The following is a 12,358-nucleotide window of genomic DNA, read 5'->3' as shown; positions in this document are numbered from 1 at the left end:
AAGATGCACTGCAGAAAGTAGCCAAGGCTCCTTAGGCTACCATCTTGAAAGACAAGGGCAGCAGATACAGCAAGGATGTGCTGCTGAGGCTTTATAGGGCTCTGGTCAGACCACATTTAGAATATTGTGAGCAATTTTGGGCCCCGTATCTCAGGAAGGATGTGCTGGCCCTGGAGAGGGTTCAGAGGAGGTTCACGAGAATGATCCCAGGAATGAAAGGCTTAACATATGAGGAATGTTTGAGGACTCTGGGTCTATACTCGATGGAGTTTAGAAGGATGAGGGGGGATCTGATTGAAACTTACAGAATAATGAAAGGCCTGGATAGAGTGGACGTGGGGAAGACGTTTCCATTAGTAGGAGAGACTAGGACCCGAGGGCACAGCCTCAGAGCAAAGGGAAGACCTTTTAGAACAGAGATGAGCAGAAACTTCTTTAGCCAGAGAGTGGTGAATCTATGGAATTCATTGCCACAGAAGGCTGTGGAGGCCAGGTCATTAAGTGTATTTAAGACCGAGATAGATAGGTTCTTGATTGGTAAGGGGATCAAAGGTTACGGGGAGAAGACGGGAGAATGGGGCTGAGAAACTTATCAGCCATGATTGAATGGCGGAGCAGACTCGATGAGCCGAATGGCTTAATTTCTGCTCCTATGTCTTAAGGTACACCACTACCTGGAAGTTTCCCCTCCAACCCACTCACCATCTTGACTTGGAAATCTATCGCCGTTCCTTCACTGTCGCTGGGTGAAAATCCTCGAACTCCCTCCCAAACAGCACTGTGCGTATACCTACACCATAGGGATTGCAGCGATTCAAGAAGGCAGCTCACTACCACCTTCTCAAGGGGAATTAGAGGTGAGCAATACATGCTGGTCAACGCCCACATACTGTAAATGAAAAAAAGTTGAGCGCAGATGCACTGTGAACTGGAAGCTATCATGTTTAATGGGGAAGAGAGGGGTGGTAGAAATCAGCCAGGACAAATCAGACCACGAGCTAATGATACCAACAGTGGGGTGGGAGCTGCTGAGATTTGCCAGAGCTGACAGGCATGGGGCTATATTATGTAGTTATTAAAATTAAAAATAAATTTACAAAGGCAGGAATTTCCCAGGAATAGCATCAACATGCTGCAGGAACAGGTGACAATGATGCAAAGGTTAGCACCAGTAGGACCAAGTGCCTCAGATTCATTTTATTATTTAGACTGGTACCTATGAGATTGCCAGATTTCCACTGGAGACCAAAGTGCCATGGGACAGACTGAGGGTAAGTGATTTTTTGAGCAGGAATGGGAAATAAGACCAGTATGTACAGGCTGAAGGTGACTTGATCTTCCAATGGAAACAGGACAGAGCCAGGTACAGATTGAAACAGCATCCTCAGCTATCTTTTAATACATTGAAATTTGTTGATTTTTTGCAAGAAATATATTTAACTCACCAATTAAAAGCAATTAAGAAATTGAGCAAAAATGGACCATGGCCACTTTCACCACAGCATGATCAGTGTTGGAAACCCAAAAGCTGTATGCTCAAGATTCTAAGGCATTTTTTCGATGATACTCTGGAATTGCATGTACAATTACAGGTCATTGATCACTGGAAAACACCACCCATTGACATCATAAATGATTATAAGCACATAAGTGGGGACAATTTTAACATGAGAATGTCCACAGATTGTTGGATAGAAAACACAGAGTGGGCATAAACAGGGTTTTTTCAAGTTGGCAGGCAGTGAATAGTGGAGTGTCATAATGATCAATGCTGTTGCCTCAGCTATTTACAATCTATATTAATAATTTAGATGAGACAGAGTAAAGTATCCAAGTTTGCTGACCATACCAAGGTAGATGGAAAGTCAAGCTGCAGGAAGGGCACAGAGAGGCTGCAAAGAGATATAGACAGGTTAGGTGAGTGGACAACAAGATGGCAAATCTGAGTATAATATAGGGAAGCATGAAGTTATTCAATTTGGTCATAAGAATAACTTTTTTTTTAAAAAAGTGAGAAACTTGTAAGTGTTGATGTTCAAAGAGACTTGGGTGTGCTTTTATAAGGAATGCAGAAAGTTAGCATTGCAGGTGCAACAAGCAATTAGGAAAGCAAATGGCATGTTGGCCTTTATTGCAAGGGAATTGGAATACTAGAATAAAGAAGTCTGTACAGGTTTTTGGTGAGACCACATCTGGGGTACTACATGCAGTTTTGGTCTCCACATTTAAGAAAGGATATACTTGCATTGGAGGCAGTACAGCGAAGGTTCACTAAATTGGCCCCTGGAATGAGGTGGTTGTCCTATGATGAGAGGCTGAGTAAACTGGTCCTATACTCTCGAGTATAGAGGAATGAGGAGAGATCTCATTGAAACATTCTAGCTTCTGAAGGGGCTTGTTAGGGTGGATGCTGAGAGATTGTTTCCGCTGGTCAAGGAATCTAAAACACGGGGACACAGTCTCAGGATGAGGGACTGATCATTTAGGACTATGATGAAGGGAAATCAAAGCGTTGTGAATCTTTCGAACACTCTGCCCCAGAGGGTTGGATGTGCTATCGTTGAATACATTTAAGGCTGGAACAGGCAATTTCCTGAGACCCCAAAAATCTAAGGGATAAGGGAAGTGGCTGGGAAAATAGAGTTGAAGCCCAAGATTAGCCATGATCGTATTGATCGGTGGAGCAGACTCGATGGCTCAAATGGTCTACTCCTGCTCTTATTTCTTATGTTCTTATGAGTGCATGTTCACAAAGAATTTTTACAATGGAAAAGAGAGACATTGATTTTTTTTAATAATATCCTAGTCCGCCTCCTATGGTTTACACACAAGAGGCAGAATTTTGCCCTTGGCGTGCGGGCTCAGTGGGGGCAGGCAGCAGCAGTGAAACGTTCAATGCTGCCTGTGCGGGCGGGAAAAGAGGGTGAGCGGGCCAAACGCAAACTTCACGCATGCGCGCAAGTGAGCGCTTCATAATCTCCCTGAGGCATAGAGCTGCCTCAGGGAGATGAAGCGCTGTTTAAAAAAAAATAAAGAAAATAAAAACGTCATAAAACATGTCCCCCTCATCTGACTCTGCTACATGAGCAGGGACATGTTTTTAATTCAAGTGTAAAATTTTTATTTGATTTTTATTTGCTTTAGGAAACCTCATCCCGCCCGTGGATGAGGTTTCCTAAAAGGCACAAAGGCCACTTGGCCCACCAGCCATTAGGTTGGATGGGCAGCATAAATTTGAATTTATTTACCCATTTAATGCCTTAAAGGCCTTTTAATTGTTGGTGGGTGCGCTTCCAACTCCAATGTGCGCCCGCCGAACAAAATACCGTGGGACTGCATGATGACGTCGGGACACTCACCCGATGTCATTGCGCCTCATTTTACGCCTGGCTAGGTCAGCAGCGCACCCGCCGAGCTTAATATTCTGCCCAAGGATTACATAGGATAGACGGCACAGAAACAGGCCATTCTGCCCAACCAGTCCAATGCAAAGTTAATGCTTCACTCAAGCCTCCTCCCATCTTTCCTCATTTAAATCTATTACCGTAACACTCTATTCTCCCTAACGTGCATGTCTAACTTCCCTTTAAATGCTTCAACCACTCCATGTAAAGAGAGTTCTACATTCTCACCGCTCCTTGGGCAAAGAAATTTCTTCCGAGTTCCCTATTGGATTTCTTGGTGTCTATCTTATATTGATGGCCTCCAGCTACGCTTTTCCCCACAAGTGGAAACATTCTCTTTGTATCCACTCGGTCAAAACCTTTCATAATTTTAAAAACCTCTATTAGGCTACCCCTCTCTTTTTTTGTAAAGGGCAAAGAGACCGAGCCTGTTCATCCTTTCCTGATATGTATACTGAGGCATTTCTGGTATCATGCTTGTAATTCTTCTTTGCACACTCTCCAGTGCCTCTGTATCCTTTTTACAATATGGTGACCAGTGCTGCACGTAGTACTCTTAGGTGTAGTCTAAGCCAAGTTTAATACAGGTTCAGCATAACGCCTATTTTTCAATTCTATCCCACCAGAAATAAAGCCTAGATCATGGTTTGCTTTATTTATGGCCTTACTAATTTGTATTGTGGCTTTTAGCGTTTGGTGTATTCGTACTCTGAAATCACTTTGTTCCTCTACCCCACCTAGACTCTCACATTCCGAGTAATAAGTGTCTGCCTATTCTTTCTTCCAAAACATACTACCTCATATTTATATCTGCTATGGGCTTCATTTGCCCATTGTGCAAGTTTATTAATGCCCTCCTGTAATTTGTTGCAGTCCTCCTCAGTATTTCCTATCACCACCCCATCCCTCCAACCCACCACCAGATTCAGTCATCCATAAATTTAGAGATTGTGTTTTTGATTGCAAAGTCTAAATCGTTAATGTAAAGGCGACATTTGCTGCCAATGCCGCACATGCAGTTCTAGCGTTCCTCCATGTTTACTGGTTTACAGACTCAAAACAATTCTATCTGAAATCTGCAGAGATTGCAACAGGCAAGAGGGGGTTAAACATGGGACTTTTATCACTTGCTGGCACTGCCCTAGTGAGAGATTAATACTGTATTTATTTCTGATACATTAAAACAAGACTTCACAAGGTTTTCTGGAACTTATTCTTTGTGTAACTGCGTCTCACAGCCCTAACTCACTCTGTCTCTTACTCCGCTCTCTCCTTTTTTCTTCCTTGTGCTGTATAACAAAGTGGGATGCTGCTATTGAAGGGCCAGAGCAATATTTGCTTTCATATTAATTAAATATATTTCCACTGTTAGGCTTTCTAGCAGGCTGGGCGCAGCAGAATGACGTCTGCATGGAACAGTGCCCATGTACAGGCGGTCATATTACATTGTCAGGAGACGCAGCATAATGGAAATTGTGAACTGTAGAAGTCCCAGCACTGATACTTGTGAAACATTACTTTCCATCTTCTGCCACTATGAATGACTACCCTTATTCCTACTTTCTGCCTTGAAACCAGCTAGCAATCCATTCTGCCACTTGTCCCTTGGCACTGCATTCCTTAATGAAAGGTCATTCGACCTGAAACTTTAACTCTTCTTCTCTCCGCAGATGCTTCCCAGCCTGCTGAGTTTTTCCAGTGCTTTTTGTTTTTATTTCAGATTTCTAGCTTCTGCAGTATTTTGCTCTACATTCTCTGACCTTATTTCATTAGTATATTATTGGGCACCTTATTGAAGGTCTTTTGAAAATCCAGATTAATTATATCTACTGCATTACCATTGATAATTCTCTCTGTTAACTCTTCAAAAAATCCAATGAGATTGCTCAAGCAAGATTTTCCCTTCTGAAATCCTTGCTAATTATTCATTGTTATATTTTTCTTTTTGCAAGAGGTTAAAACCAAGTGCAGTCTTCAGGTTAGTGTACAGGGACAAACCGCATAAAAATAATTCAGTCCCCATTTTAAAGTGTTACAAAGTTTCTATGCAATATGTTGATTTTCTATTCTTTGTAGTTAAATAGCAAAATTTACATTACTTTGGTACTCAGAGTTGATTCTAGCTTAGGAATTTCACTGTGATACAGGCTATGAAATGATAAAACTGAGAGATATAGCGCAGGAGGGTGTAATTAGTGTCAAGTTTTGTAGGCTGTTTCCAATACAAAAAGCAACATAAGAAATTATAATGCATAAAGTTGACACAGAAGTGTGACAAAACAATGAAGGTTGGTAGACAGTGGGTGGAACTTAGGCTGTGCAACAGGTTCCCCCCCCCCACCACTGTTTTGAGAACTGGTGGGGGTCCTGCATTGCTTCTCTCCTGTTTAAGTGCGATCAAGCATGCACCTTTTTTATTAATTCATCCATTGCCCATCCCTAATTGCCCTCGATGTGATGGTGGTGAGCTGCCTTCCAGAACCGCTGCAGTCCATGTGGTGTAGATACATCCACGATGCTGTTAGGGAGAGAGTTCCAAGATTTTGACCTAGCGACAGTGTAGGAATGGCAATATATTTCCAAGTCAGCATGGTGTGTGGCTTGGAGGAGAACTTCCAGGTGGAGGTGTTCCCATGCATCTGCTGCCCTTGTGCACCTAGATGGCAGTGGTCGTGGGTTTGGAAGATGCTGTCTAAGGAGACTTGGTGAGTTCCTGCAGTGCATCTTGTCGATTGTGCACAGTGCCGCAATTGTGCAATCGATGGTGCAGGGAGTGAATGTTTGTGGATGGGGTGCCAATCAAGCGGGCTGCTTTGCCCTGGATGGTGTCTAGTTTCTGGAGTGCTGTTGGAGCTGTGCTCATCCAGGCAAGTGGGGAGCGTTCCATCACACTTCTGACTTGTGCCTTGTAGATGGTGGACAGGCTTTGGGGAGTCAGGAGGAGAGTTACTCACCGCAGGATTCCTAGCCTCTGAACTGCTCTTGACTATTGTGTCTGCCAGGCAAATACTGTGGTTACCAGTTCAGTTGATGCATTGGTTTAATTTTCCAAAATTCACTCGATTTGGAGAAGGTTGGAAAATAGCTAATGTAACTCTTTTATTCAGAAAGGCAGACGGAATGTAGATAACTATAGGCCAGTTAGCTTAACATCTGTCATAGGGAAGATGTTAGAAGCTATTATTAAAGATGTTATAACATGGCACTTAGTTAAATTCAAGATAATCAGGCAGAGTTACATGAATTTGGGAAAGGGAAATCATGTTTAACCAATTTATTGGAGTTCTTTGAAGTAACAGGTGCTGTGGATAAAGGGGAACTGGTGGATGTACTGTACTTAGATTTTCAGAAGGCATTTGATAAAGTGCCTCATCAAAGGTTATTGTGGAAAATAAAAGCTCATGGTGTAGGGGGTAACATATTAGCATGGATAGAAGATTGGCTAGCTAACAGGAAACAGAGTAGGCATAAATGGCTAATTTTCTGATTGGCAGGATGGGAGGAGTGGTGTGCCACAAGGATCAGTGCTGGGGCCTCAACTCTTTATAATTTATATAAATGATTTGGATGAAGGCACCAATGGCATGGTTGCAAATTTGCCGATGACACAAAGGTAGCTAGGAAAGTAAGTTGTGAAGAGGATGTAAGGAGGCTACAGAAGGATGTGGATAGGTTAGGTGAGTGGGCAAAGATCTGACAAATGAAGTATAACATAGGAAAATATGAGGTTGTCCATTTTGGCAGGATGAATAAAAAAGCATATTATCTAAACTGAGAAATTGCAGAGCTCTGAGATGCAGATGGATCTGGGTGTCCTAGTGCATGAATCACAAAAGGTTAGTATGCAGGTGCAGCAAGTAATTAGCAAAGCTAACAATGTTATTTTTTATTGCAAGGGGAATTGAATACAAGAGTAGGGAGGTTATGCTTCAGTTATACAAGGCATTGGTGAGACCACATCTGGAGTACTGGGTACAGTATTGGTCTCCTTATTTAAGGAAAGGTGTAAATACATTAGAAGCAGCTCAGAGGTGGTTTACTAAATTAATATCTGGAATGGGCGGGTTATCTTATGAGGAAAGGCTGGACAGGCTAGACTTGTATCCGCTAGAGTTTAGAAGAGCAAGTTTAGAAGAGTAAGAGGTGATCTGATTGAAACAAAAAATCCTGAGGGGACTTCACAGGGTGAATGTGGAAAGGATATTTCCTCTTGTGGGAGAATCTGGAACTCTGGGTCACTGCTTCAAAACAAGGGGTCGCCCATTGAGAACAGAGATGGGAAAATCTTTTTCTTTCAGAGGTGGTTGAGACACTTTGGAATTGTCTTCCTCAAAATGTGGTTGAGGCAGAATATCTTTATCGTGAATATCTTTAAGGCAGAGCTAGATAGATTCTTGATAAGCAAGGGGCTGAAAGGTTATTGGGGGTAGGCAGGAGTATGAGGTTAAAATCAGATCAGCCACGATCTTACTGAATTGGGGAGCAGGCTCAAGGAGCTGAGTGGCCTACTCCTACTTTGTATGTTTCTGATCAATGGTAACCCCCAGGATGTTGATAGTCAGGGATTCAGTGATGGTAATGCCATTGAATGTCAAGGGGCAATGGTTGCTGGAGATGGTCATTGCCTGTCACTTGTGTGGCGTGAATGTTACTTGCCATTTTCAGCCCAAGCCTGGATATTGTCCAGATCTTGCTGCATTTGGACGTGGACTGCTTCAGTATCTGAGGAGTCATGAATGATGCTGAACATTGTGCAAACATCAGCAAACATTCCCATTTCTGACCTTATGATGGAAGGTAGGTCATTGATGAAATGAGCAGGATTCTCGCCCTCTCCCCCCCAACTAAATCCAGAAGTTTTCCCGCCACTGAGAACCGGACACAAGTACTCCCATTTAATTTTCAGCCCCCTCAGCATCATGCCTGCCACCAGCAAACTCCGTTAAATTCCACCCAGTGCGTGCAGTTGCAAGATTTTTCCACTATGTACTGATGTTCGCACACATTCTCCCACATGCACATTCTACCATACCTCTGTCCACATGTACATTTCCCGAATCCTTCCCCTTTCATGCACTCTCTATATCCTTTCCCTCACTCCTTACCCCATTGCACAAGCAATTTCTCTCCTTGCCCTCCACAATAAATGGCACGTGGTATGTGGAAGCAGCATATTTGAAGAGCCAAATGGCCCTGCCATTTCATATTTGTGTTCTGAGAATCAACTATGTAAGATATTGTGTAATTAGACTCAGGTGATGCTATGGACTTTCCAGAGTCAACTAAATAGATGTTCAACTCTTAACTTACTTGGCTATGTAGATCTCATATCAATGCATGGAAAAATGAAGGCTGGTACTACAAAATTAGTTTCTGATCTCCATTACCAAAAGAATGGATGATCACACTGTAGGGTGATCATGACAAACTTGGGGATGTCCAGAAATGTATGTATTCTTCTTTAATAAGCTTATGAATCATGCCAAAGAAATGGGAAAGTTATAGGTTTTTAAAACTGAGGTTATCCAAAATCTTTTACTGACAAAGATTTTTAAAGTTAAAGCATGGAAAAATACTTCAGTTTCCTTGAACAGAAAGCTGGAAAGAGACAATTATGTGATGGGAGAATAAGCTTAAGAGCCAGTAAGCATGAGGTGATGCAAATGAAAGTGGGTGTATGAAATGTATCAAAATGAAAGAAGTGTAGAGGGATTTAGGCTACAGGTTCAGAGGACATTGAAGATACCACTCAGGCTGAGGATAGAAAAAGGAATTACAAGATTTATAAATAATTGTTTGCAGAGTAGATAGAAACCTAGGCAGCATTGTCAAAAATGCTACAAGTCCTGAATGGAAATAAATAGTTGAGAATTTATTGGCTCCATTGAAAACAAAAAGATCCCTTTTTTTTCAAAGGCACATTTTAAAATAAACATCTCATCACTAGTTAATGTAGGAAGTTCCTATAGAAGCCTCTTTGTAAACATTACACAGAACTCAGACTAGTATTTGACTCACCCTTTTTTCCAAATTGGAAAAATATACAGGCAATCGTCCATGAAATGCTGCTTAGGTCTTATATAATGCTTGTATGAGTAATTATAACTTTATGTCAATTTTAAATCTATTGTGATTGATTGATAGATTTGAAAGATGGAACGATCAAAATAAAATAAAGTTTAATAATTCTTTCATCCCCAAAAGAAAAATCTGCTTAATTGTCAATTACCAAATATCACTGTCAATGTGCCATGCAAATTTTCGCAAAAGAACATATTTGTAACAAATGTGCTTGTTCTTTTCTGTCAATGAAACTTAATCAGCTTAGTTTGTTCTAAATTCTGTCAGGTCTATGCCCTGCTTTTTGAAAAGGTACGTTCTTCAAGTAAAAATTTTAAAGGTGTTAAAAGACAGAAAAAAACAATGCAAATGTCAAACTTTGTCTCAATGTGAAGTAATACTTTTGAATTTTGTATTATGTTTAAAATCTTGCTTAGGACATCAGAAATTTAAGCTTCTTAGAAAAAAATCAGGCAAATTTTGACTGATTTACAGGAAAAAGATAGATATGAGCACCCTGTCAAACCCAGAGTGTGACTTGACAGGCAAAGTGTAATTTCTCAATACAAAATTGAACATTGAATGACAGAAGAGTTAGTCTTACAGGGTCAAAGGTAATGTGGAAAGGGCAAGAAAAGTAACTAAGAAACAAAAGATGTGCCTAGAGTAGGTGTGCTGCTGACTGCAAACAAAAATAAAAGAACTGAAACTTACAAAGAAAAGAAAACAAAATGAGACAGAGATTATGGTCTGAAATTATTGAATCCAGTGTTGAGTCCAGATGGCTGTAAAGTGCCTACTTGGAAGATAAATGTTTTTTTTCTACTATTCTTTCGCAGGTGTGGGCATCACTGGCTAGACCAGCATTTATTGCCCATCCCTAACTGCCCTTGAGGAGGTGGTGGTGAGCTGCCTTCTTGAATTGCTGCAGGCCATGTGCCGTAAGTACACCCACAGTACTGTTGGGGAGTGTGCTCCAGGAACTGAGCCAGTAACAGTGAAGGAACGGCAATACAGTTCCAAGCCAGGATTGTATGTGGCTTGCAGTGGAACTTGCAGGTGGTGGGGTTCCCATGCATCTGCTGTCCTTGTTCTTCTAGCTAGTAGAGGTCACGCATTTGGAAGGAGCTGTCAAAGGAGCCTTGGTAAGTTGCTGCAACGCATCTTGTAGATGCTATACACTGCTGCTAACTCTGTTGGCGTTCCTCAAGCTTACGTTGAGCTTTAGTGGAAATGTGTAGTAGGCTGAGAAGACATTTCAGCTGCAGGCACATCTTGTATTTCTTTTCTTGCCCTATCATCATTTCCTTTGGCCCTGTAAGTTGAACTTTTGTGCCATTCAATCTCTCTAGTCTTACACCCTGTTGGAGATCATCCTTTTGTCCTTGTCTCACCCACTCCTTTCTCAAAACCGATTTCATCTAACTTTTCCCAGTTCTGATGAAAAGTCACAGATGCAACATATTAACTCAGTGTTTCTCTCTCCACAGATGCTGCCTAACCTTCCGAGTGTTTTCAGCATTTTTGGTTTTTATTTCAGATTTCCAGCCTCTGCATATCCTACTTTTATTCAATATTGAATCATCTATCACAATATTACCTAGTACAGGTAAGGAAAATTAAAATAAGGGATTTCCTGCTGGAAATATCAACAGGGCTTTCAAATGGAGTGGGCAACATGTACCAAATTGTTATATAGATAGCACATACCAGTTGTGCACCATCAGTTTCTGAACTGCCAAAAGAGCATTGTAGCGTACTTGCTGATCTTCATGATGCATATGGTTCATTACAAGCTGTTTGCCTCCAAGCTGTTCAATTACACTGAAAATAAAACAATGAACATTAAATTTCATGATTTATTTTTGAAATGCTTTAGTAAACAAATTATTTAAATATTCATTGTCTGAATGTTAATACTATTAGAGGTTTGGAGCTATATGTAAGATTGACATGGTCACTTTGTATAGAAAAGCAACAAATGTGTGTTTATACACAGCCTTTTGTCTTCTCAGGAAGTCCAAAGCACTTAAAACAAATGGATTATTTTTGCCATGCAGTCACTGTTATGCTATAAACAAGTATGGCTGAAAAAAAAGGAACATGCTGTCAAAGCTTTTCATCTTGCACTCATCAGGACAGTTTGCAAGAATACCAACAGTCAAAGGAATAAGCATTTATCCTGAATGAGAAAAGTGTTCTGATTGGTTGGCAAGTGGGCTCTGATTGGTGGAAGCATTACCATGGAGAATGCACCAGGGAACAGCTAACTGCCAAGTTTTTGCTTATATTCAAACCAAGGAGGTTGACTCAGATTGGTCAAGACATCGCCATGGGGAATAAACCAAGGAATGGCGCCCCTCAAGCTTTTGTTTAGTTGTAAAAGGCACAATGCGTGGACATATTCGGTCTTACCTGACAACCAATCAGCACTCTCTTATACAATTGGTATTCTTGCAAATCTGTCCCAATGAGTGCAAGACAAAAAAAAATCGACAGCATGTCTTTTTTCAGCAATACTCAAGTTCTGTACTAACAATTAAATGTGATTTATATTGATATAGTAGAGCCAGACTTAAGGTGGAATTTTCCTTATACAAGGGTACAAGCCTTTGTCACAATCCAATAAGTATATTTGAATTCAATGAAGATGTGACATTTTATTAGTATAATATACACATGTAACTCAGCCTTGCAAATTCAACAACTTTTATCTAGTGAGTAGCTGAGCCATTCAAGCTAGGATGTTCCAAAGTTTTGAGCACTGATGAGTATGGAGTGGTGCTAAACTCAATAAATTTGGCTTCAATACCCCTAGGTTAGGGAGGAGAACAAGAGTTCCATTGCTTATTATAGAAAGTGCTTGGGTGGAAATTGAGGCAGAATGTGCCTGC

The 12,358-nt window shown here is 41.0% G+C and overlaps 1 protein-coding gene across 4 annotated transcripts in view; it reads right to left on the bottom strand.

The window, feature by feature from the left end:
- The window catches only part of atp6v1h (ATPase H+ transporting V1 subunit H), a 156,942-nt gene that overhangs the window by 17,156 nt on the left and 127,428 nt on the right, over nt 1-12,358 (bottom strand). For all 4 annotated transcript variants that reach the window (XM_078540520.1, XM_078540521.1, XM_078540522.1 and 1 more), the window contains one exon: nt 11,175-11,288. In XM_078540520.1, the coding sequence (XP_078396646.1) occupies nt 11,175-11,288 (114 nt within the window). The remainder of the gene's footprint in view (nt 1-11,174; nt 11,289-12,358) is intronic.

This window comes from Cetorhinus maximus, chromosome 4, assembly GCF_964194155.1.
Source record: "Cetorhinus maximus chromosome 4, sCetMax3.hap1.1, whole genome shotgun sequence".
NCBI classification, from domain to species: Eukaryota; Metazoa; Chordata; class Chondrichthyes; order Lamniformes; family Cetorhinidae; genus Cetorhinus; species Cetorhinus maximus.
Note: the sequence above shows the minus strand (reverse complement) of the source record. Positions and strands in the feature narration are given on the sequence as shown.